General features: G+C 41.4%; 1 protein-coding gene across 3 annotated transcripts in view; it reads left to right on the top strand.

Moving 5' to 3' along the window:
* The first annotated feature begins 22,336 nt into the window (after window positions 1-22,336).
* Window positions 22,337-25,849, top strand: part of git1 (G protein-coupled receptor kinase interacting ArfGAP 1) — a 72,126-nt gene continuing 68,613 nt past the window's right edge. Inside the window, exon 1 of one of the 3 annotated variants that reach the window (XM_031896670.1) lies at window positions 22,337-22,732. In XM_031896670.1, coding sequence (XP_031752530.1) covers window positions 22,681-22,732 — 52 coding nt within the window. In that variant the 5' untranslated portion in view covers window positions 22,337-22,680. The remainder of the gene's footprint in view (window positions 22,733-25,849) is intronic. The other 2 variants (XM_031896668.1, XM_031896669.1) reach the window with 2 other exon arrangements.

Below are 25,849 nucleotides of genomic sequence, written 5' to 3' on the forward strand. Positions count from 1 at the left end.
TGCCTTTTTGTTTTATTTGTGGTGTTTATACATTTTTTGTATTATTTCCACAGGCCAGTGCATTTTTAGAAGGTCACGGTGGGGGGGGGAATATTGGTGTTTTCTTGTCTTTGCAATAAATTTAATCAAAGTTGTTCACAGTTTGATTCCAACACCAATTTTGATGAAATATATTTGTACCATTTATAGAACTGTATAATGTTTGTCCAAAAACTAATGACTAACTAATGCAAAAAATATATTTCTAAACAACTTTTCAATATTTCTTCAATAACATACCTGTTTTTCAGTTGTTTAAGTTTTTTTTTGCATTTCTAAGTCAAACACTTTCTAAATCAACACTAGCAGGAGCCGAAGTTGAATTTCTGAAGTAAGGGGTTTCACTAGCTAAATGGTTACACAGAAAATACATTTTACACACTACAGGTATGCCTGTCCAATGACTTAATATCTATAATAGACTTTCCTTGTCTATTGTTTCTTAACGATTTCATTACATTACTAGAAATTAAACATTATGCATATTGAGTATATTGGCAAAATAGGACTTGAATTTGTATATGAATAGGGTTGCCAGTAAATCACCAGCAAGGCCAGGGCCAGAATAACAAATTTACTGGAAATGTAATTGTCAGTAAATTTGTAATACCCTATAAAGCCCTCCTCTCCCTGGCTGTCTCTGCTGCCACATTCCCCCTTATAAGGATAGTCCTGCCTATGCCCTTCCCATTCCCCACCCAGTCCGCCCATTTTCCCCCCAGTCTGTTTATTTCCCCACCCCATGTGACATCATCTCTTACTTCCCCACACATAGGCTGGTATGATATGATATTGCATGGTATGATTTTACAAAAAAGGTAATAACCCTATACACAAATCTAATCTACACACATCACATTATTAAGCAGGTGGCCCACAGACACAATAGAGGTGGCAAACTTGTTATGATGTGTATAGGCAAGGTGTATAGACAAGGGTATTTTTGCCAAGTTCTGCACAAAGAGAACCTGTGCAGATCCTTCAGCCACAAACTGCACCCATAGCACAGTCTGACCCATGCTTGGCCTGATTAATATCTATCAGAACCCCAATCAGATATTGAGCTGGGCGGATATAGTCATGCAGCCAGTAAGCTACTGACTTGGTCAAGTCGGATGCCAATATCTGCCCACTAATGAGAAGAATAAACCGAAAAAAGCCCACTGCAAGTTAACTTTAACCCTTTTCATGCAACACTATTTGATGCCAATAAACACGCAGCCTGGCATAAATCAGGCAACCCAAAAAGTACTGTAGAATGTATTGCGCTGACATATAAAGGGTTAAGCTGATCAATGGCACATTAGGAATTTATGAGAACATTTTAATTTACCAGCTTTTTTTTGCTGGGTGAAAGAAAGTTACTTCCAACGCTATGGTGGTTAAATGTCAGAGTTATTGATTGTCAGACAAGCGGCTCTTCCATTTCTCATGATGTGCAGTTAGCAGTGCCCCGCAGCCACACTACACACTAGCTTCTTAATTGCTGTGGCCCCGAGCAGGAATCTGCTCTTCCTTTTACACATTCTTCCCGTTCCTAGGCTATTTACCTTTCTAAATATGATTTATCTTGCTTAGAAGGCCAGTAACAGCAGTTAATTTTGTTACTTAAATGTTTTTATTGTTATTCATAAACAATACTGTATATATATATATATATATATATATAGAAGTCCAAGAGGATCAGGCACTCACGTTTCAGAAGTAAGGATGCCTGGGTGCAGAATTATAATGAAGATAATACAAAAAGGTACCCCGCACTCACAGGACTTATATGAAAATAAACAATTTTTATTGGTCAAAAAACTAATGAAAAACTGCTCTATACACAGCCTATCTGTGTTTGTTTTTTTGATGACCAGTCGTTCTGGCAGGGTTCATTTTTAACTCATTTATTTGCTCCACATCATGTTTGTGCCACACTCTTGGCATTATGCCACCCTCCCATAAACATGTTGCATCAATTTCTATCAATATTAGATTGCACAGAGAGGTAAAGTTCTATCATTCCTTTTTTTTCTTGTTTTGAGTTAAGGAACACCGCCTTTAATTTACTTTGTGCCCTCTTAGGGTTATTTGCAAACATATTTGAGTCTAGGCTCCCCCACTGTCACTTTTATTAATCCTGATATGTGTCGCCAAACTTCTGGCACTGTCCCAAGCACATGCAGTAAGGGGTCTCTAATTTCAGTTCCTTACACTTCTATCACTTTTTATCCAGGTGGTGCAGTCTCTTTTGGGCATATTGATAGTTTTGCACTTTTAGAAATTACACTCTATTTTATATTCTGGATAAGACCCATATATCCTGTCTGTCTGATTAACCTCTTTGCCAATTTTTGACCCAGTGCCTGGGCAATAATCCCCAATCTGCTATGTACTATCTATATAATAGTATCTGGAAATGTGTTTCGACTGACCCAAGCAGACGTACCTGCCTTCCCTGCTCCTGATAAGAATATTTCTCCACCACAATTACAGCCAATATGGGAAAAATAGAAAATCGGGAAAATAGAAAATACCATCTAGCTCTAAACCACCGCCAGATTCTCTTACCTCTAAAGCCACTTGAACCCTGCAGAAGACTTTATTGACCTGACTGTTACATTTCCAGTCATTCCTCAGAGGAGTTATTCTCCGGAATTTGCATCTTTCTCCATTCATAATCTCTCAGTTTTCAAAACCCTGGACAACTCCAACTCCCTTGCGGGTCCCTGTTCATGGAGTTGAACCAGGGACTTCATCTATATCCTCCCAAGATTATTTTTTATCTTGGGAATGCTATTTTTACCTACAAGTTATATCTATATTGTATTTTTTCTTTCATGTTTTCATTCCTAAATACAGCATTTCACAGATAAAAATTTTATTTTTTTAAGCTTATGAGACTGATATCACTGCAAGTTTATGGCACAAAGTAAAGGCAATATTTTAATGGCTATTAGGCTGTTATTATTAACTGATAAAATGGTTGCTCTTTGGAGGACTTAAAGTACAGTATTTAGTAGATAAGAATGTTAAGGCTCAAATGTGTGTAAATGGAAGTAACTATAGTTTCCCATAATGTTAAAGAACATTATGTTTACCATTTACCTAATAAAAGGCATCTAGCTGCTCAATGTTGCTTGAAAATAAAACTAATGTAGCAGCTATGCAATAAACTAACTGGCGAACAGGAGGTTTCCCTCATATAGATGATTTTCCTTATTTTATGCCACCACCTTTTCAGAAAAGGTAGACTTTCATCCGCAGACTTCCGTTATGGCACAAAAAGTAATCCCTTACCCAGAGTTGGTATATTTTAATTTACAAGGAACAGTGCTTGGCAAGGATTGATTACATATTTACCTCACACACATTTATACTTGAGCAGTAAATATTGAACCTATAACATGGTAGGATCACACTCCTACCCAAATAGGCAAATTTATTAATTAAGCCATATTGAAAAAGAGGACTTACTTAGATAATGGCGAACAAAGCAAGAAGGTGGAAGTCGTTAGGAGCCTGGGTCTGATTAAGCGAATCGCTGCCAAACTGGCCTGAATTGGAATCGACTAGCATAAACATGAGTGCATGATTTCCCCGTGTGTGCAATTATTTATCGTGCATTGGCCTGTGAATTGTGCTATATGTTTTTTCTTCCCCCCCCCCTTTGTATGTTTCCTCGGGTTACCCTTATCCTCTGTCTATCCCTTCCACGCACCTAGTTTTATTCATATGTATTGTGATGTGACTGTTTACATAAGGGTTACGAATCTGAGCGTTAAAACTATAAGCACTGGCTGCAGTTAAGCTAGCTCTACCTCTACAATATAATATTTGTTGCTGACTCCTACACGGTAGCCCCTACTCTTAACGTGTCCTTTAGGTATTATTTGCACGTACTAATTAAGGTAATTTACACTTTGGACATGTTTTGGATTACTATTTGGTTTTAATTAAGTCTACTACGACTGTCACTAAGCACTGTGTTGATAAATATTTTATGGTTTTAATACTAATAAAAGTTAAGTCTTAACCTGGTCAGTTGAAGCACAAAACCAATTCTTGCTTTGTTCGTTGTTGTAGTTATGGGTGGGAGACACCCTGTGCTAATCTGACATGTTGTACGCTTAGGTGTTTTGAGTATTTCCTTTTTGTTCTTTACTTAGATAATGTCCACACATGAATGAAATCTCCAGTTTGGAGTAGGTACATAAGCACTTCTCTGCTCTGGCTACCTTATTTAACCTCTCTGAGGCTCATCCTAAACTTAAATAAAAAACACTGTGTGGTCAAAATATAAATATTTAATATTATTAGTCCACAACATTAAACTAAAGGCTTTTTTTCCTATAAATTTTAGATCTAAACTGGAGTAATTTGTTACATAACCCAACTGATATTATCATAAAATTCCAATATTTCTGCACTGTTATACACATCTCTTAAAACACAATGCCACATTTCTTAGGATGACTTGCTGGAGGCAGTAACTCTACCCAAATTATCTCCTTTACAAAGCTCTACTCTCAACACTCCCATTATTACTGAGGAACTAGAACAAGCAATAAAAAGCTGAAAGAACAATACTAGACCAGGCCCTGATGGGTTCCCCCCAGTTATTACACAATATACAAGACACCTTTACTTTTCCATATGGTAGTAGTACTTCTTCTTATTCCTAAACCTAACAAGGACTCAACTAACACACAAAACTACTGCCCTATTTTGATACTCAATGTTAATGTCAAACTGTTTTCCAAAATTCTACTGAGCAGATTAAGTACTTTCCATCCATGATTAATCCACCATAATCAGGTTTTGTTCCTGGAATAAAAACAAACGCTATGGACAGAATTAGAAAACTGATTACTGTTATAGCTGACACAAATCAAAATAAATCACAACCACTAGTTTTGGTGTTAGACTTCAATAAAGAATTTGGTACATTATCCTTGTGATATTTATTTTACATTCTTTCAAAATAAAATACCTTAGGCGCCTTCTCAGACACTCTTAGGGGCTGATTTACTTACCCACGAACGGGTCGAAATGAGTCCGATTGCGTTTTTTTCATAATGATCGGTATTTTGCGATTTTTTCGTATTTGTTGCGATTTTTTCGGCTTCTTTACGAATTTTTCGTTACCAATACGATTTTTGCGTAAAAACACGAGTTTTTCGTATCCATTACGAAAGTTGCGTAAAATCTGGCGATTTTTCGTAGCGTTAAAACTTGCGCAAAAAGTTGTGCTTTTTTTGAAGTGTTAAAACTTACGCGAAACTTTGCACCTTTTAAGTTTTAACGCTACGAAAAATGCGCAACTTTTCGCGTAAGTTTTAACGCTACGAAAAAAGCGCAACTTTTTACGCAACTTTCGTAATGGCTACGAAAAACTCGCGTTTTTACGCAAAAATCGTATTGGTAACGAAAAATTCGTAAAGAAGCCGAAAAAATCGCAACAAATACGAAAAAGTCGCAAAATGTTCGTTTTCAAGTCGGAACTTTTCCAATTCGGGTCGGATTCGTGGGTTAGTAAATCAGCCCCTTAGAGTCATAGAGAGACCCTGTGGCCTACATTAAATTCTTACGGAAGCAAACTTTTATATTCCTATAGCACAGGGACCCATCAGGGATATCAACATTTCTGGCTATATGATTAAGAACCATCCGCACAAGATTAACATGCATGCAGATGACTTATGTCTCACTGTAACCAAGCCCCTTACTATAATCAACCTCCTTTCTTTACTTGAAAACTTTTGTGCAATTTTAAGGTGACATAAATAATACCAAAAGCCAAGTGAAGCTACTAGAACTAAACTACAACTGAACCCTTTCCACTGAAGAACTACTATCATATATTGCTTAGAGGGAAAATGTACCAAATCATACTCCATTTTGCTATTAGGAAAGGGTGCTATGAGTACCCTTTCCTAATAGCAAAATTAAAACAACTCTCCCTGGTTGGTCTAGTTGTTTTCTCTCATGAATAGCAGACATTGAAATGGTTCTTTTGCCAAAAATTATTTTTATTATTTTTAGGCCCTCCCAATTGCAGTATCAATGACAGATATATCTCAGTTACAAAGAACTACAGTTTATATAGAATAATAAGTATCATAGAGTAAATAAAAATGTTTTTTACCGCCTACCCACCCAAGGAGGCCTTAAAGTTCCATACTTGCTGAATTATTATTAAGCAGCAAGACTTGCACAACTAAGTCAATTACACAATCCCCTAGGTTTATAGGCTGGATAGACCTTGAAAATTCAACTATAGCTCCTTTGTGAGTCTGCTCAGTCAATGGGCATCCCCTTGAAATATTGCAAAACATACCATGACAAACCCCATTATTCCATTTCATTTGCTTTTAGGGTTGTGTATGAAAAAGAAATTAATTATTTCCTCTTGCAATAGTTCTATACAATAGTTCTATAGTTTTCTCATTTTACAACTTCCGTGATTTTTTTTTTAACACCTGTGGAGTTACATGCTTAGAAAAGTCTTGCCAAATTCCTAATGGAAAGTTTTTCTGTTATCCACATATACAACATTTTACACATCCCAAGCTCAGCTTTCGCCTCTTTGGAAGGCTCCCTAGGAAAATAGGTGCAGAAATGGAATATTTCAGAGACACCACAGGAGAACCATGCCAGTATGTGAATGCATGGGAAAAATATTTCCAGCTCTCCTGGTCCTGTCAGAATGGGCGAAGGTCTGGGTGGCTTTGAGACAAATTTCACCCAATACATCTAATAAAGAAACTAAGGTGGTTAGTCCCTGCTGTATATCATGCTAGCCCATAAACACAGTATATTCCCAGAATTGCCCACAACCAACTTTACCAACTAATAAACCCAAAGGCTGAATGCTTAAGGGTGGATTTTTATCACAAAATATTGACTTTTCCATTGAGAAAATTACTAGTTTCACATGAAATTTACAGCTAGAGTTGTTTGCCACCTTTTCTGGAAAAAAAATACCGGTCTAACTATATGTTCATATTTCTGTCTTATCAATAGTATTAACAAGCAGTATTTTTATCAATTTTAATGTAAATCGTAAAACCTAACTCTATTACACTGGCAGTACCACCTTTTTTGCACCCAAACCATCCAGCAACAACAACTACTCATAACTTAGTGTGCAAATAGCTCACATACCAGCAACTAATTTAGTGCCAAATAGAAGTGGGCAGGGTCAGCTGTATATGTCCCTCATAGCCCCCACAGCAAAAAGTTACCTGATTGTCAAAGTGAAATCCGGGGACAAATATGTGATGTGGTGCTAGGGTTGCCACCTCTACCAACTTTTTTCACCAGGCAGGGGGCGAGCAGTGATGCCAGGGGGACGGGGAAGTGGCGGGGACGTGATGTCATGGGGACGGGAAGAGGCAGGGCCAAGGCATCACAGGGTGGGGCTATAATTAAGTGATTGGCCAATCACTGCGTCAAACTCATTGAGTACTGCCCTGTTTTCCTAGGTTTTGACCCAGACAGCCATTCTGAAAACCGTACTCTCTGGGTCAGAACCGGACAGGTGGCAACCCTATGTGGTGCCCAAATTTCAGCATGCAAACATCTTTTTCTATCTGTATATTTCCCCACAGAGGTTGCAATATAACAATCAGTGATACAGCAAGCAATATTTGCCACATAATCATCATTCATTGTTAAGATCAATTCATTTTAATGGAAAACATCGTAAACATGGCCGGCTTCATGTTATAGAACCTATACAATATGTCTGTACCAATGCTCCATAATGTAACTGTATATTGTGATTAACTAATAACTTACTGGAACTATAACTCTCACCCTATGTCCGACACACCCAGTATAATGGAAGAGCAAATTCTCCAGCTCATTAATTGACTTATGTGAAGGAATTGTCAAAAAAACTGTCTGTGTCACAAACTCAGAATTGGAAAAATGCACACAATTTGCACACTTTTTGATTAACAAGTGCCCAAAACAATCATGTTTATACAAGAGTAACCTGCCAAACACAGTTTCTATACAGGAACTAAATCCTTTGCACCCTCACCGCACCCACGGGGATCATTTCATGCCTGAAGGAAAGTAATACCAGCAGGGCAGCCCATTGGGTTATGTACTGTCTCACATCAGTAGATGCAGTAACTTCTATGGCAGGTATGAGACCCCTTATCTAGAAATCCATTATGCATACAGCTCCATATAGTTCATTTTGAGCAAATAATTCTAATTAAAAATAAATTATTTCCTTTTCCCCTGTAATAATAATAATAATGCAGAAGCTTGTACTTGAGGGTAACTAAGCTGTAAGAGTCCTTATTGGAGGCAGAAACTTAAGGTACGGTGATCAAAAATTACATAAAGATCCCTAATCTAGAAAACCCCAGGTCTTGAGCATTCCTGATAACAGATCCCATACCTGTACCAATAAAACAGCAATGCAGATATTTTGCATGCATATAACCTATATGACACATTTTGTGAACTGCGGCGCCTCAGGGGTCCTAGTAGTCAGAGGCAGACAATTTCAGTAGCTCAGTAGCGCTCTCTGCACTATAAGAGCCAAATTCCTATGTAAAAATCAGAATTTTAGGTTCTTTAAGTTACTAGGACTGCCTTTTTGCCACCCCTGGTAACTTTCTCAACTTACCTTATGGCAGCAGCACCCCTGTTAGTGAATTGCCCCCCCCCCCATACTGTCCCGCCTGACAGTGTGCCCATCCAGCGCTGCAGCAAGAAGAATAGCTGTCTCTGCCATTCACAAGGCGTTCATCAAGAGGAAAATCCTTCACATTCTTGGCTTTGGCATTCTCCCATCAGGTACAGGACTCTTGGTTCTGGCCTGTACAGTTACTGTGAAACTGCTCCTCTCTATACAATCAGAGAGTTCTAATGGGAAGGCAGCACATATCTTTGAAAGAGTTCCCTCTGCTGGCAGACAGCAAGTACAGCAGTTTAGAGAAGTAAAGTTCTATAGAAAAACAGACTGATTAAAATCAACATTTTTATACTTCTAGGTAGATCTGATCTTTTCGTTGCCCCTTGTAAACTACCATATGTGGCAAGATCATCAGCGTGCCTTATGGCTGAAATGGCCATAAATAATCAATGCTACTAAAAGCACCTTGGGCAGAATCACTGATGTCAATATGTTTATTTGACAAAGACAAAGTGGAAACCCTTTTAATGAATACGGAAGATTTTTCTCTATATTCTGGGACATACTGATCCACTAGGGTAGTTGGAAAAATCCTCAGTCCTGCTTGACCCTGGCCCCCCAAACTTTTCTAGGTGCCCACCTACTACCTGGTATTGCAGGTTAAGAGGGAGTGTGTGCGCATGGAGTGAGGAAACTGTAAGTTGAGAGGAAGAATTAGTGATAACTGGGGTTGTGGGGGGTGCCGTTAGGTTGGGGGTGGTCAGTGGTGATGAGGCAGAGGGCCCTACATGTAAGGTGGCCACAGGTACCCCAATGTATATTTTTGTGTATTAGGAACTGTGATATTATGAATTTACAATCTGAATCAGATTCAGGAATTGTAGGAGTGAGATATGTGGCAATGAAGGCTACAGTAAGGTTTACCCATAACAGTAATTAATTAGTGTCTGGGCGTTAGACCCCTACCTTTCCCTTGTAATCAATATTTACGTATAAGCAATCATCTACACTCCCTAAACGAATCTAATTTTAATAGGCTGTGTAGCCTGAGATTGATTTTACATTTACATCATTTCTCAGTTTTAATCCTGCCCCTGCCAGTTAGTGATAGTAATCTTGTATCCTGCATTCCTTGTTGCGACTGCGGATACGAATTTGATACGATTTTATTGAAAGCACTGATACTTAAACCCAGGGGACAGGATGAGATTGGGGCTGTCTATCCACCAACTGTCTTTGTTCAGCAGTGGGTGGGGGCATCCTTACCTCCTTGGTGAAACCACACTCCGACTGGGGCAGATTTGTTGTACTGACAAAAATGTAAGAATTGTTTCATTTGTGGTATCCATGTATACTTACTACAGTCTATTTGAGACACATGGGCAGATGTCTGAATGGTGCTGCATGCAAAAGGAATTAGTTAGTAAAGCAAAGCAAGCATTTTACCATTTAATAAAAGCTGCTGTTTCGCTGTAGCATACAGTAAAAATGTACAAGTACCCAATATTAAAAAAGAACAAAACCCTAGGCCCCAACAGAGGCCTGCCTTCCAAACTGCACCAGTGGGGAGCCTCAATATTATCCCATTAACCAAACCTAGGAGAGCTGGGGAGGGAGTATTCTATAGAGGAAGCAGACCCTGTGGTCTGATAAAGGTGGCCATACATGTACCAGTTATGCAATCCAGTGGTCGCAGGAAAGATTGTTTGTTCCCTCTATTAACATTCAGTGCTGAATCATCAGATATGGAGGTAGAAATAATAGGGATTCTACCTCCACCTGATGATTCAGCCATAAACGCAGATTTTGCTTGGGCGCCTTCAACGGTGCCCTATCTAAATCTTTTGACCTGCCCAATCAATGAGACGACCAATGTCCAAGGCATTGATCCACCATACACAAACCAAATATCGTACGAAACAAGGTTTTGTACGATACCAATGGTGTGTATATGGCCAGCTTTACTCTAAAGTAATTTTGTCCAACTTATTATATGTAGTGGGACAATTATTTATATACAGCATGTTGGAGGGCACAACTGAATTAAAATGATGATGTCATATAGTAAAGGCTAAAGAACCTCTGAACAGACTGGGGCCATAAATATGGTTTGGAAGGCCACATCCGAGCTCATAGGCCTCCAGTCGGACAGCCCTGCTCTAATGTTATGCCATTTGATAGCACCCACTAACCCTATGGGTCTACTCTGCCTAGGTCTGGCAAACTGGGAAATATTGGAGATCATCATCCTTTACATATGCAAATTAGGATTAGGATTTGGTTCACGAAGGAAATGGATTTGTTCATACCTAATAAAAAGGGCAATTTGATGGCTGTGGCTCACCCTGAAAAGAGCGATGCAATAAAAACTGTGTAAAATAGGGCAAAAAGTGAAAAACTGCAACATACCAGTTGCTATTTACCAGACTGTAGGCCTATCAGATTTAAGTATTTGAAGCTTATGTTTAACAGGAATAGAGATCAAGGAATCCTTTCTTGATATAAATGATAAAATGAGCATGCAATTGCATATTTCCACCTTAGGCTAGATACACGTGAGTAGCCACAAGCATTCTGAGCACTATTTAGCCGCCAGTATGTCCTATAACCACTACAGGCTGAGCTTTCCCTGGCTGTGAAGGGGTTAATGGAAAGCCTCAAGTAAACAGTATTATGCACACAGACACAACCCTTCAAGAGCAACAAATGTTGGAGATTTCCTTTTCACGCTGCGTTTCCTTCTGACACTGTCACCCTCACACAATGAGCTATAAATAAGAGCCCAGAATTCATTAGGAAAATGTTCTCTTTAGGGTTAACTCATTCTATTGAAAGGCAGAACAAAACAGCTATGGAGCGCAGATATTCTTATTTATTTCCACCCAGCCAGTAACATGAGAAGCATGTGGCTAATGCCCCCTCTATCTGCCCACTGATATTTCCTATTAGATTTTGAATAGGGTTTTAAATGGGTAGTTCAGGAAAAGTTGATGTACTGTGCTAGCCAGTCAAAATGTTGCAAGGTAACCCCTTTGAAATAAAAAATGACAAAAGTGGTATAAAGGTGATACCTTTATTGGCTAACTAAGATAACCATAGCAAGCTTTCAGAACATTTTAGGCTAATGCCTAAAGCCAATATCTGCCAAAAAACGCGAGACTTCATATTTTCGGCAGATATCGGCTACATGTGCCTGCACCCAAGCATATTTCATTCATTCGGGTGCAGGCACAGGTAGGTGCATTTTTGAGCGTATAGAGTGAATTCTCTCCAAGCGTTTTCCAGCTTGCTGAAATATGCTCCATGCACTACGTGTGGCATTAGCCTAAAGGTGGCCATACACGGCCCGATTCTAGCTGCCGATATCGGTCACTTGGACCAATTTGGCGGCTTATCGGTCCATGTGGGGACAATAACGACAGGCCTGCCCAACTGACACCTGCCTGATCGATATCTGGCCGATTCCAGGCCAGATGTCGTGCAGGTCCGGCGTTGCTGCCCGTACACGGGCCGATAAGCTGCCGAATCGATCTAAGGGACCGATATCGGCAGCTACAATCGGCCCGTGTACGGCCACCTTTAGACTGAAGTGCAGAACTGATGTTATGTGATTAGCATAGAAATAGTACTTTAACTGGTGGGGAATTATGGTTTGCTTTATTTACCGATTGTGCCTATTACCGTCATTCTAATTCGATTGTTTGTCCCCAGTGCCAAACAACCGAATTAGCCTGAATTCGCCCACTATCGCCACCCGTAGGTGGGGATATTGGGAGAAGATACGTTTGTTTGGCGACCTCGCCAAGCGAGCGGATCTTAATGTGTATGTGTTCCTTTTTCAAGCTGATTACAATGAAGCTGTGGTGCTCTCATGTATATATACAACATTCAGCTCATAGATCAAACAACCAGAAAAAAGGAATATCCATCTGTGTGGAAGGTGTTAACAAAGTCACATACAAGGGGGCCTGCGAGGGACAAACAGATAAGGTACAGGATAATGTGGATCAAAGTGGCTTGATATAAATTAGGGTAAGTTACTGAAGTGTAAAGTAAAAGGAATTCCATGTGATTAATTGGTCCAGATGTTTGTATTTCTGGCTGGGTGCAGGCAGTTCTTATGCAAAGTTGCTAGGAATTGGACATATAACATAGTAAAAGTTAACTTAAAGGTGAACCATTACTTTAAGAGGTGGCATGCAGTCCATGTAGCCTACTCGTTTAACTATGTATTGTATTTGTGCATAAAGGTTGAAGGGTGCTGGGCCAGAACCACCTGGTCAACTTGCATGTGAGATTGCAAAGACAGAATTCTCTGACTTACAGTTATAAGCGAACCTGTCCTGTTTTGCCTTCGCTTTTGTGGAACTACTGGAAATTTAGCAAAACACAGAGACAATGGTTGTTCTCTCTGGTCAGTCAGTGGGTGTTTTTTCTGCAGGAACGGATTTCACGCAAATACATTGGAATCAATGACCCTTTTTTTCATAGAGACTGTTTTTTGTGCAAAATACATTGGAGTCAAAGGGCACCGTGTTTCTTTTGTGGCTGAATTTTTGTTGTATTTTCAGGGGGGGGGGGATTGCAGATTGCAAAAGGCAGAATTCTCTGACATAGTTATAAGTGAATCTGTCCTATTTTGCCTTCGCTTTTGTGGAACTGATGGAAATTTAACAAAATACAGGGTCGATGGTCAGTGGGTGTTTCGACGCAAATCCACTCATCACTGCTTACTTAACATGTATTAGAGCCCTGCAACAGATCAGGTACCGCTGGGTTACCTGCAAAAAGGTAGGAAGGCTGTGGGCAGGATTTTTGGGTATAGGTGAATGAGACAACATTTACTGTTGGGTTGCGGGTCTGATCGAGTAGTGAGTCCAAGCAGATAAATTGCATGTTGTGGGAAGGAGTGTAGTTTCAGGGGCCAAGTCCCCCAGGTAAATTTTGATTTAGCGTGCATTATAGGTTCCACTGACCACCCTGCTACCCCCCGCTGATGTAGGGTCGATATCCTCAGTGACTGTGTGTCCAGCTCTTGATATGTAGATTGGATGTAATATCTCAGGCTGACTCATGATTTATGTGCAGCTTCACTGGAACAGTGTTAATAAAGCAAACCATAATTCCCCACCAAGGTTAAGGTATTATTTCTGTGCTAATCATAAACATAACATCAGTTCTGCGCTTCAGTCTAAAGGTGGCCATACACGGGCCGATTGTAGCTGCCGATATCAGTCCCTTAGACCATTTCGGCAGCTTATCGGCCCATTTATGGGCAGCAACGACAGGCATGCCTGACCGATATTTGGACTGAAATTGGCCAGATATCGATCAGGCAGGTTAAAAGATTTAGTCGGATCGGGGACGGCATTTGCTTGTTGATGTGGTCCCCGAACTGCCCTGGGGCCAAACAATCAAATTAGCCTGAATTTGCCCAATATCGCTCACCCGTAGGTGGGGATATCGGGAGAAGATCCGCTCGCTTAGCGACCTCGCCAGTAAATGATCAGCATTGTCTATTTTAGTAGCCATACTAAGTAGCTGCTACTAGTAGCTCTGTGTGTCTTCACCCCTAGGGTGCTGACACACAAAGCTACTAGTAGCAGTTACTTGACACAGCTACATGAACAGAAAATGCTGATCATTTACAGATAAGGTGAACAACCCCTTTAATAATGATGTTGAATGCACTTGAAAAAAAAAATTAAACAAAAAATGTTTTTTTTCACTGCAGCCTTCGATTGGATTTGATCAGAAACATGGCGTTATTTTGGCAGAGTTAAAATAACGAATTCTGACATTGAATTGGCAATATTAGATCATAACTGATATTTATCAAACTGATATTGATCTGTTTCTAAAGCTTCCTGACCAAGCCAAATCACTGGGAATCCTACAGGAAACCTTAGATAAATCAGCTTGCAGTCAGGATTTCCCTGCTTAGCAGCTCAAGTGGGTCATAAGACACATCCACGTACCATCTGTATAGATTTACACTTGCGCTTCCTTTGTTTCATCACCTTGATATGTGTAAAGTCACCTACGTCTCTGTCACAGCCTCTTGGCTTCCATGCTGAGATATCTGTTAACACTTTGTTAGCTATAACCAGTGATTCCAGTTGCTTTATACCCGTCAGGAACAGAACAGTGAATGCTGTGAGCACCAGTGTATTGGTGAGTCAGTGGGGGCCTTGACCAACAGGCAGGTTTAATATATGTATTCAAAGCAGCTTATTACATGAAATGTAGTTATTATACAGCTCTTAGTCCAGGGCAGTTACTTATAGGGCAGCCCTGGCCCAGACCAGCAATCTGGTAAGGTGCAATAGACAGTCACTATTGGGGCAAAGACACCCAGAGCTACTTAGCAGAAGCTACTTGTCATGGCTACAAAATGTCAGAAAATGCCCTGCCATAGATAATACTGAGAATTGTTGTAAGGGTGAAGACACAAGCTGCGATTAGTTGCCGCAACTTTTAAAAAATCTGGTTGTGGCAACTAATCGCGGCAACTTTCTTGCTATAGGTTAGTGCATAAGTTTCTTTGCGCAAATTAGTCGCCACCCAAAGGGTGAAGACTTATGGCGCTACTAGTAGCAGCTACAAAAATAGACAATGCGGAAGTTTCCTCTCAAGGCAACTTCTGCGATTTTGGGAAATCGCAGCGCCGCAAATGCCATCCCACCGGCAATTTACACTCAAGCCGGTGGGATAGCATATCGGGGAGAGAAGATCGCCGTGACAAGGGAGATTTGTTGCGGGTGACTAATCTCCCCGTCTGCCACGGCCCTTAATTGGGCTGGTGGGGGGCTGTTTGGGTCTCTACGTACTTGTAATGTCAGGGCCTATTTTGAACCCCAGTTGAGACCTGGGGCTGCCCTTACAGGGCACCTATCACCCTGAAATTGCTTCCCTCACCAGAGGTGCTCCAGTTGGGGGGAAACAATATACTTTTTTTTCTAAAAAAAAAAAAAAAAAAAAGCCCTCTACAGCGCTAGGCTGCCTCCACTGTGTGGGAGATCCTGGGTTGGGCAGCCATGTTACTATATAACTGAACCGTTTAAAAGCTTAGGAATATAAGGTTTAAGATGACAACCCACAGTTAAAATATATCCAAATTAAGTAACCATAACCTACCATATACATATAACTCAAATGTATAGGTTAATAACCTATATTACGTCATTGTTATTTTAAGTTCTTTCAAGTTCTGTGGTTAAGGTTTTTCAGTTGTGTGGAGGCTTGCATTACCTGTGTCGGCCACTAGAGGTTCTCATGTCCCACGCTGGAAGCACTTGTCCTAATAAGATAATAATAATATGCAGCCTTTTAATGATTTTTAATGTAATCATATGGTTTGGAACAGTTACCTAAGCCTGGCCTCCTGTTTTCCTGCTGATCTGACTACTTTGAGGCTCAAAAAATATAAGGGCTAAACTCCACTGAAGATTTCTTATAGGATGGTGTCTAAGAGACAAAGCACATCCTACGATTGGGATGTAGTTGCATGGGCTAAATATAAAATCTGATGTGTAAACTACATGAAAGATCAGCCATCCGACACAACACGCCTGTAGGAAAGGTACGCAGCATGCTGCATCTTCACCTGACGAGATAAAATACCATGGTGTCTGACAGCCTTTTTTTTTCTCATTGAAATAAATTGACTGTAGGACGTAGATGCAGGAGCAAAACACACCATCAGACTTTATCTCATCCAACTTTACATTACAGCCTATGGAGATTTTAAAGGAGCTCCCTCCATAGGTTTTCTATTGGATTAAGGTCCGGAGACTGACTAGGCCACTCCATGACCTTAATGTGCTTCTTCTTGAGCCACTCCTTTGTTGCCTTTGCTGTATGTTTTGGGTCATTGTCGTGCTGGAACACCCATCCACGACCCATTTTCAGTTTCCTGGCAGAGGGAAGGAGGTTGTCGTTCAGGATTTCACGATACATGGCTCCGTCCATTTTCCCGTTAATGCGAATAAGTTGTCCTGTGCCCTTAGCAGAAAAACACCCCCAAAGCAAAATGTTTCCACCCCCATGCTTGACGGTGGGGACGGTGTTTTGGGGGTCATAGGCAGCATTTTCCTTCCTACAAACACAGCGAGTTGAGTTAATGCCAAAGAGCTCTATTTTGGTCTCATCAGACCACAGCACCTTCTCCCAGTCACTCACAGAATCATTCAGGTGTTCATTGGCAAACTTCAGACGGGCCTGCACATGTGCCTTCTTGAGCAGGGGGACCTTGCGAGCCCTGCAGGATTTTAATCCATTGCGGTGTAATGTGTTTCCAATGGTTTTCTTGGTGACTGTGGTCCCTGCTAATTTGAGGTCATTAACTAACTCCTCCCGTGTAGTTCTAGGATGCTTTTTCACCTTTCTCAGAATCATTGACACCCCACGAGGTGAGATCTTGCGTGGAGCCCCAGAGCGAGGTCGATTGATGGTCATTTTGTGCTCCTTCCATTTTCGAACAATCGCACCAACAGTTGTCACCTTCTCTCCCAGCTTCTTGCTAATGGTTTTGTAGCCCATTCCAGCCTTGTGCAGGTCTACAATTTTGTCTCTGACATCCTTGGACAGCTCTTTGGTCTTTCCCATGTTGGAGAGTTTGGAGTCTGCTTGATTGATTGATTCTGTGGACAGGTGTCTTTTATACAGGTGACTAGTTAAGACAGGTGTCCTTAATGAGGTTGACTAATTGAGTAGAAGTGTCTAACCACTCTGTGGGAGCCAGAACTCTTAATGGTTGGTAGGGGTTCAAAAACTTATTTCACTCAATGAAATGCAAATCAGTTGCTATCTTTTATTTAAAGTTATTTTTTCGATTTTCCTTTTGATGTGCTATCTGCCACTGTTAAAATAAACCTACCATTGAAATGATACTGTTCTGAGACTTTTCATTTCTTTGTCATTGGACAAACTTACAAAATCAGTGAGGGGTCAAATAATTATTTCCTCCACTGTATGTCAATAATGAAAGGAACACTGCATTGATGGTTATGTAAATACTTAAAATTTGTAACATCAGTGTTTTAGTCCCTCCTCCCATGCCAGGATTTCAAATGATGCAGAAAGAGAACTGTTTTGCAGCTGGATTTCAGCATATAAAATGGTAATTATTCATACTCTTTGAGTATACTGGGTATATTAGGGGTTTGTGCATTGTGTGGGGCTCTGTAACAAATTTGCTTCAGAATCCAGAGTTCCCCTTTAAGATTAATTCCATATTCCTGTTCAGAAAGAATTGAGCTCATGTGGCAAATTAAAAAGCATCTTAGCCAAAATTAAAGGACACTTTACTGGATCATGGGAGAGGCTTGCAAAACCAACGGAAGGAAACTGAAAGTGATACATTGTAATTAAATCTAGATCATTAGCAAAGTTTTTGAGATGATGTCATAGTGTGGTACAAATATTGTGGGAATGTGGGAAGCTAAATTATTCCAAGAAAGGGATATTGGAAATGAATTTTAATGACATGTTATTGCACATAAATAGCTGAAGTTGTAGGAATTAAAGCTGATTTTTTCCAAATAAGCAGCCATTCTTATCTGCTATCAATTTCTCTTATAAAGCGCAAAGGCACAGTCCACCCCCGATTTCCTAATTTAAAACAACTTTCTAATACACATTCAACATTTTAAAGTTACTTGTTAATATAATGGCAATTAAAAGTAATATTTTCCTATTCATTTCTGCATAGCTTGTTCTGGCTCTTAAAGGGGTTGTTCACCTTTAAACCTTAACACGGGTATAGGATCCGTTATCCGGAAACCCGTTATCCAGAAAGCTCCGAATTACAGAAAGGCCATCTGCCATAGACTCCATTGTAAGCAAATAATTCTAATTTTTTTAAATGATTTCCTTTTTCTCTCTAATAATAAAACAGTACTTTGTACTTGATCCCAACTAAGATATAATTAATCCATATTGGGGGCAAAACAAGCCTATTGGGTTTAATTAATGTTAAAATTATTTTTTAGTAGACTTAAGCCACAGAGATCCAAATTATGGAAAGATCCCTTATCCAGAAAGCCCCAGGTCCCGAGCATTCTGGATAATAGGTCCCATACCTGTATGATGTAGAGAGTGATATTCTGAAACAATTTGCAACTAGTCTTCATTTTTTATTGTGTGTGGTTTTTCATTATTTTGCTTTTTGTTCAGCAGCTCTCCAGTTTGGAATTTTAGCAGCTATCTGGTTAACACTGAAACCAGACCTGTGAAGAAGCATGCAAGGTATTATGGGAATTAGAGCCTCAATGGTGGAGAGATGGCTTCTGCTGCATTGCTCCAATTCATCTCATGCTATGCAGCTGACAGTCATGCCTTTCTATCAAAGTTGGTTGGCTTATTTATCAATATCCAAAATCACAAGACTACAACATTGATATGTAAATACCATAGTTCTGATATTCAGGAACAAGGCAAGTGAATAAGGTCAATCCTTGCAGTGCAGAATGATACTAAGTAAATATAAATATAATGGTAGCACAATATACAGTGGCTTGCAAAAGTATTTGGCCCCCTTGAACTTTTCCACATTTTGTCACATTACAGCCACAAACATGAATCAATTTTATTGGAATTCCACATAAAAGACCAATACAAAGTGGTGTACACGTGAGAAGTGGAAGGAAAATCATACATGATTCCAAACATTTTTTACAAATAAATAACTGCAAAGTGGGGTGTGCGTAATTATTCAGCCCCCTGAGTCAATACTTTGTAGAACCACCTTTTGCTGCAATTACAGCTGCCAAGCTTTTAGGGTATGTCTCTACCAGCTTTGCACATCTACAGACTGAAATCCTTGCCCATTCTTCTTTGCAAAACAGCTCCAGCTCAGTCAGATTAGATGGACAGCGTTTGTGAACAGCAGTTTTCAGATCTTGCCACAGATTCTCGATTGGATTTAGATCTGGACTTTGACTGGGTCATTCTAACACATGGATATGTTTTGTTTTAAACCATTCCATTGTTGCCCTGGCTTTATGTTTAGGGTCGTTGTCCTGCTGGAAGGTGAACCTCGGCCCCAGTCTCAAGTCTTTTGCAGACTCCAAGAGGTTTTCTTCCAAGATTGCCCTGTATTTGGCTCCATCCATCTTCCCATCAACTCTGACCAGCTTCCCTGTCCCTGCTGAAGAGAAGCACCCCCAGAGCATGATGCTGCCACCACCATATTTGACAGTGGGGATGGTGTGTTCAGAGTGATGTGCAGTGTTAGTTTTCAGCCACACATAGCATTTTGGCCAAAAAGTTCCATTTTGGTCTCATCTGACCAGAGCACCTTCTTCCACATGTTTGCTGTGTCCCCCACATGGCTTGTCGCAAACTGCAAACGGGACTTCTTATGGTTTTCTGTTAACAATGGCTTTCTTCTTGCCACTATTCCATAAAGGCCAATTTTGTGCAGTGCACGACTAATAGTTGTCCTATGGACAGATTCCCCCACCTGAGCTGTAGATCTCTGCAGCTCCCCCAGAGTCACCATGGGCCTCTTGGCTGCATTTCTGATCAGCGCTCTCCTTGTTCGGCCTGTGAGTTTAGGTGGACAGCCTTGTCTTGGTAGGTTTACGGTTGTGCCATACTCCTTCCATTTCTGAATGATCGCTTGAACAGTGCTCCGTGGGATGTTCAAGGCTTTGGAAATCTTTTTGTGGCCTAAGTCTGCTTTAAATTTCTCAATAACTTTATCCCTGACCTGTCTGGTGTGTTCTTTGGACTTCATGGTGTTGTTGCTCCCAATATTTTCTTAGACAACCTCTGAGGCCGTCACAGAGCAGCTGTATTTGTACTGACATTAGATTACACACAGGTGAACTCTATTTAGTCATTAGCACTCATCAGGCAATGTCTATGGGCAACTGACTGCACTCAGACCAAAGGGGGCTGAATAATTACGCATACCCCACTTTGCAGTTATTTATTTGTAAAAAATGTTTGGAATCATGTATGATTTTCCTTCCACTTCTCACGTGTACACCACTTTGTATTGGTCTTTCACGTGGAATTCCAATAAAATTGATTCATGTTTGTGGCTGTAATGTGACAAAATGTGGAAAAGTTCAAGGGGGCCAAATACTTTTGCAAGCCACTGTATCTGGCTGTTTGGGCCCATCCAGTCACCTTAGTTCAGTCAACATCCAGCTGACCTCAAGGTTATTGTGTCATTTGGTTGTAGGCCTGACCAGTTTGGGCCAATATATCCAAGTATACTACGTACCCATTTCTGAATAATAATTGCCTCAGCAGGGTCCTGTTACCATTAAGGTCAATGAAGATGTAATTCTGTGCCTTGCTGACCACCCGAAAAGTTGGAAATCATGTAGGTGGCAAAAAGCTTACAATTGCCCTGAGCCATCTTTCTAAGCTGGACAAACAACTTGGTCAGGCTGGAACAATAAGAAAGCTCATTGGCTTGCACATTAGGTCAGTTCAATGGCTCATCATCTGATCAGTCCAACTGGACAAAGATTCCCATGTTTGGCAACCTCACCACAACAGCAGTATTTTGCTAGCTTAAATAAAGCCCATTGGCTCGTCCCTACGATTTTCAGAGGTCCCTTCAATTTTTTTCAGCTCAGCCAGAGAGCCCCCAGGTAAAAAGACAAGCCTACAGGTGGCCGTACACAATAAGATCTGCTCGTTTGCGGAGATGGCCAAGCAAGCGGATCTTCTACCGATTTCCCCCACCTACGGGTGGCCCTGGGGCCAAAAGATTGAATTAGAACGACGGGTATATGCGCAGTTGATCCAACTATGTTTTTAAACCTGCCCAATCGATATCTGCCCGATTACAGGCCAGATATGGGTCGGGCAGTCCCGTCGTTAGTGCCCATACATGGGCCGATAAGCTGCCGAATTGGTCTAAGGGTCCGATATCGGCAGATAGTATTGGCCCACGTATGGCCACCTTAAGGGTGAAGACACATGGAGCTACTTAGTAGCAGCTACTTGTCACAGCTACTAAATGCCAGAATATACCCTGCCATAGACAATACTGAGAATTGCCTCAACACAAGTAGAGACAAGTACTTATCAAGTAAACAATCAGCATTGTATATTTTTGTAGCCACAAGAAGTAGCTGCTACTAGTAGCTCTGTGTAAGCAGCAATGTAGATTCTGCATTTCTGTGTTTTTATGTATTTATAAAGCTATGCCATATCCAGCAGCAGTGCACACTGGCATGTATACCAAGCACACAAAATACACACAAAGGGCCCTGATCTGCAGAACTTACAGTCTAACAGGGTTTATGGTTACACTTAGGGAAATGTGTGCCACCTAGGGTACAGGGCCAAGTAGCGGGTATACAGACTAATGCCCCACACACTCACAGGCCCTGTTGCACTGCTGCTACTCATGGCGGGAATTAGAACTCCCAGGGCCACAACCAAAAGGAAGATAGTAAGGGGACAGAGCTGCCCAGGGCCTGCCGTTGTTAAACTACAACTCCCAGCAGCCCCAGCGGAGCTGTTGAACAGCTAAGGGCCACAAGCTGGAAATCCCTGACGGCTACTGTAATAGCAATTGATACATTTTGCCCTGAGATGCTGGGGCCCGGGGCAAAAGCGCTCACTGACGCTTCGCAGATTCGCATATGAGTCCATTGAAGCCACACGCTTGATCCTTGCTAGAAGGACGTTCATAACCCCCCAAGCTGCTATCCCCGGCTGCCCTGCTCCAATTCTCCTTGTTCCTCCCTCCTTCGCTCCCATTTCCTTTTCCCATCCCCTGGGGGGGGAGACGCTCGGGTCCCTCCCTACAATGGGCAGGGCCGCTCTCAGTTTCCTGCAGCCGATACATTGGAGCACAGGGATTCCAGCCGCGGAAAATACCAAGCACCGGAGAGGGGAGCCTGCGGGGAGGCGCTGACCCTTCCCCACTGCAGACACAAGCGGATCCCCCTGTATTGTTCGGCGGTTCGGTGCGAGTGGAAGGCAGCGCCCTGGCTCAGAAGGGGATCCCCTCCTCTCCCCTGAGGATGTCTCGGAAGGTGCAGAGAGGCGAGGTGTGTGCAGACTGCAGCGCTCCAGGTAAGGTGCCAAGCACAATACGCAGCCAGGCTGGCTCTCTTACGCCGGGCCATGCCAATTGCTCATGGGGGGGGGGGGGGGTCATGCCACAGGCCTACCAAGAATATTAGCACAAGCCAACTTGGGCATCTGCCCTGCCCCCCCAGTCTCAGTAGGGCCCATGACCCTCAATTTGCACTTGCTGACATGTATATTAGCCATTATTTACTTCATTTATTTTAACGCTGGTCTTATAACATCCAGTCCGCTCATAGCTGCAGACTTTCCTGGGGTTCCTGGGAGTTGTAGTTCAAAGCAGATGGAAGAGCTGTGGTTGGCCAGTGCTGACATAACTCTGGTTTGGGCTCCTCCCTCCTTAAAGTGCCATGACTTCTTTATGACTGTGGTACCTTGTATGTAGCAGAACATTTCTGGTCACCTTGACTTTCCATGGACCAATGAATAACTATCCTTACCGCTCGGTGATTGCTTCCCTGCTATACCTTACAGGGGGTACCCAGAATGGGAGAGGGTAAAACCTGCAGCCCACCAGCTGTTCTTCAGTTAGACCTCCCAGGATCCTTGGAGTAGAAGACTGCGGTGGATTGTGGGTGTTGTAGTTCAAAATCAACAGAACAGACAGAAGATGCTGGGAGCAGGGCATCCCTGGCGTTCTCCACTGTGACTTCCTTTAAGAGGTTAACCTCAGTGATGCCTGCACTTTGCTCCCTTTTATTTCATTGTGTATATATGAGGTCACCTACCTAGCTGTCCCCATGGCTCTTTGTCACTGGATGTTTATATGCCTGGTGGCAGCAGCTTTTATTGCACAGAATGTGGGTTAAACATTGCTACGCTTTGGCATTTGTATTTCCATTGTTAATACAGAGAGTGTGGGAACAGCAGATTCCGGTGCTGAGAATGGCCCAACCTCTGTGTCGTGTCCACAGTATGGTGCAGTGAGACGTCAATTACCTACTAGTGCTGCGTATAAAGGGCAAAGTGCATGACGTCATGCCTGGAACTTTTTCAGGAGCTGGGCTGGTAGAAGCCATTTACATGCTGGCCCTTGGGAATATGGCAGACTGGTGTGCGACTCTGTTGCTCTGCTTGCAGATAGAGTGCTATTCTGTAACAAAGCCTTGTATATCTTTACAGGACTAATGCTATTTACATTGTTGGGACCACTCACAGAGATGTCAACTTGCCTCATGTCAATAGGGCAGTGTTATTAATGGAAATGCCCCTTTTATCTCAACAGAAGTTGCAGTTCACCTGGTGCAGTTAAGGTGGCCATACACAGGCCAGTCCCTTAGACCGATTTGGCAGCTTAATGGCCTGTGTAGGGGCAGCAACGAGGGGCATGCCCAACCGATATCTTGCCTGAAATCGGCCAGATATCAATCGGGCAGGTTAATAATTTTAGTCGGATCGGGGACTGCATCAGCTCGTCGATGTGGTCCCCGAACCAACTGTGCTCATTAGTGCCGCTATAATTTGATCGTTTGGCCCCAGGGCCAAACGACCGAATTAGCATACATTCTCCCGATACCGCCCACCTGTAGGTGATGGATATCGGGAGAAGATCCGCTCACTTGGCGACCTCGCCAAGCAAGTGGATCTTAAAGTGTATGGCCACCTTTAGTGGCTCTTCGTTTGTGTGCATCCACTTAAAGGGACCCGGTCATAAAAATATATAGTTTCTTTTTCTGTAGTACAGTCATACCATCATATTTAGTGGATCAGTGCAGTGCTGGAAAAATCTGATTTGTTTAAATTCTAAGGTGTTCTAATCAATTTTAAAGGAACAGTAACACCAAAAAATGAAAGTGTATAAAAGTTATTACAATATAATGTACTGCTGCCCTGCATTGCTACAACTGGTGTGTTTGCCTCAGAAAGACTACTATAGTTTATATAAGTAAGCTGCTATGTAGCCATGGGGGCAGCCATTCAAAGGAGAAAAGGCACAGGTTACTTAGCAGATAACAGATAAACCCCCATTATATGGGGCTTATCTACTAGTTATCTGCTATGTAACCTGTGCCTTTTTTCCAGCTTGCATGGCTGCCCCCGTGGCTAAACAGCAGCTTATATATACAGTAGCTTTTCTGTAGCAAAAACACCAGTTTTTTGCAGAGCAACAGAAAATTATATTTTAATTACTTTAAAACACTTTAATTTTTTGATATTACTGTTCCTTTAAGCTTATGCATTTGTTTTACTGTCTCTATTCAGCAGCAGTCGTGAATTGCTTTACAGCTGACATACTAACTGCATTTCTAACAATGCATCCTGTCACAGTGGTCACCGATCATGCCAAAAAGGCATTTACTCACTCAAATTACTAAAGGAATTTGGGCTGTGGCACACTAGGCAATTTGATTTCTGCATATAAAGAGTAGCTTGGATCTTTTTAAAAATTGATTGGCAGAATGAGAAAATAAAAAGGGGAAACTCCTCCCAAACACAATGCATTTTTAAGAGAAAACATAATTTCAAGAAACTTTGCAGTAAACTAAAATTAGAAAATATGCAACCTTTTCATGATTTTTAATGTAATAATGTGGTTTGGAACTGTTACCTAAGCCCCGCCCCCTGTTCTCCTGCTGATCTGGCTGACTACTTTGAGGCTCCAATAAATTGTAACAAGTTGACTGTCCTCAGCCTGCCTTCAGCCTGCATCCCTCAAATCCCACAATCCCCTGCACAAAAGTTGTCAATAGGTAATGTAAAATTACAGTGCAATGCATTGCGGGTTATGTAGTTCCTGCATGCTGTCTGTAAGGTGTGGAGAAGTTGTTAAATTTGTAACATCAGTGTTTTAGTCCCTCCTCCCCTGCCAGGATTTCAAATGATGCAGAAAGAGAAGAACTGTTTTGCAGCTGGATTTCAGCATGTAAAAATGGTATTTATTCATACTTCTTGGCATAACTCTATACCTCACGTACCCACATCAACTTCCTCCACTGCCTCATCTCCTGGGTACATAAGCTTTCCATTAGATGCAATTCAACATTTGAATCTTTTATTTATTGCTTATGAAAATGATCCAATACACCTGAATCGTGGGAAAATGACTTGGTGTGACCATACAATTAATTCCCATCTCCGTTTCGTAATGCTGGAATCCAATAC

Source organism: Xenopus tropicalis, chromosome 2 (assembly GCF_000004195.4).
Source record: "Xenopus tropicalis strain Nigerian chromosome 2, UCB_Xtro_10.0, whole genome shotgun sequence".
Lineage (NCBI taxonomy): Eukaryota > Metazoa > Chordata > Amphibia > Anura > Pipidae > Xenopus > Xenopus tropicalis.